The sequence below is a fragment of the Nannospalax galili genome, unplaced genomic scaffold, assembly GCF_000622305.1.
Source record: "Nannospalax galili isolate Female #2095 unplaced genomic scaffold, S.galili_v1.0 scaffold207, whole genome shotgun sequence".
Classification (NCBI taxonomy): domain Eukaryota; kingdom Metazoa; phylum Chordata; class Mammalia; order Rodentia; family Spalacidae; genus Nannospalax; species Nannospalax galili.
Window position 1 is genome coordinate 4553831 of NW_008358517.1, and position 600 is coordinate 4554430.

At 61.5% G+C, this 600-nt stretch overlaps 1 protein-coding gene across 1 annotated transcript in view; it reads left to right on the plus strand.

The window, feature by feature from the left end:
- Positions 1-357: 357 nt before the first annotated feature.
- Positions 358-600, plus strand: part of LOC115068194 (reticulophagy regulator 1-like) — a 61633-nt gene continuing 61390 nt past the window's right edge. The window contains exon 1 of the mRNA XM_029557989.1: positions 358-513. Coding sequence (XP_029413849.1) covers positions 358-513 — 156 coding nt within the window. The remainder of the gene's footprint in view (positions 514-600) is intronic.

The following is a 600-nucleotide window of genomic DNA, read 5'->3' on the forward strand; positions in this document are numbered from 1 at the left end:
CTCATTCCTAAAGCTAGAGGGCCAGACAGTCCTTCCTTGGCCCCAAATGTGTGCTTTTCATCCTTTCTCAAGCCAGCGTTTGTATCAGCGCATCATTCCCACTGTGCCAAAGATCTCTGCTATGGTGATGCAGGGTGCCCCTTGCAAGGGACCTGGACGGGGAGATAGGATAGGTCCTGAGGGTCCAAATACTCTTCCAGGGGGGCGCCCGGATATTTTCCTCAATGACTGCAGGATGGACAACTGCAGAATTGGATGAAGAAAGCAAAAATGTCTTAAAAAAAAAAGAATCCATAGCCCAAACTGTCCCTTTGCGGTGTCACAGGCAGCGCACCTCCAGCTGGCAGGGAAACCGGGATGGGGGGATTTTCCTCGGGTCTCCCTCTCCCGGGGACGCCGCCCAGCTCGCACCCACTACACACAGGTTACGCTCAGGCCCCCAGGCTGCCGACCCCGCCCCTACGCGAACTTGACCGCACCCTCTTCCCCCGGGCGGCGCCCCCGCGCGGCCGGGCCTGACGTCACAAGGCACCCAGTCGCCGGCGCCCCGCTGTGCGCACCCCGCGCCCCGACCCGCCGCCGCCATCCCCGCGCTCCCAG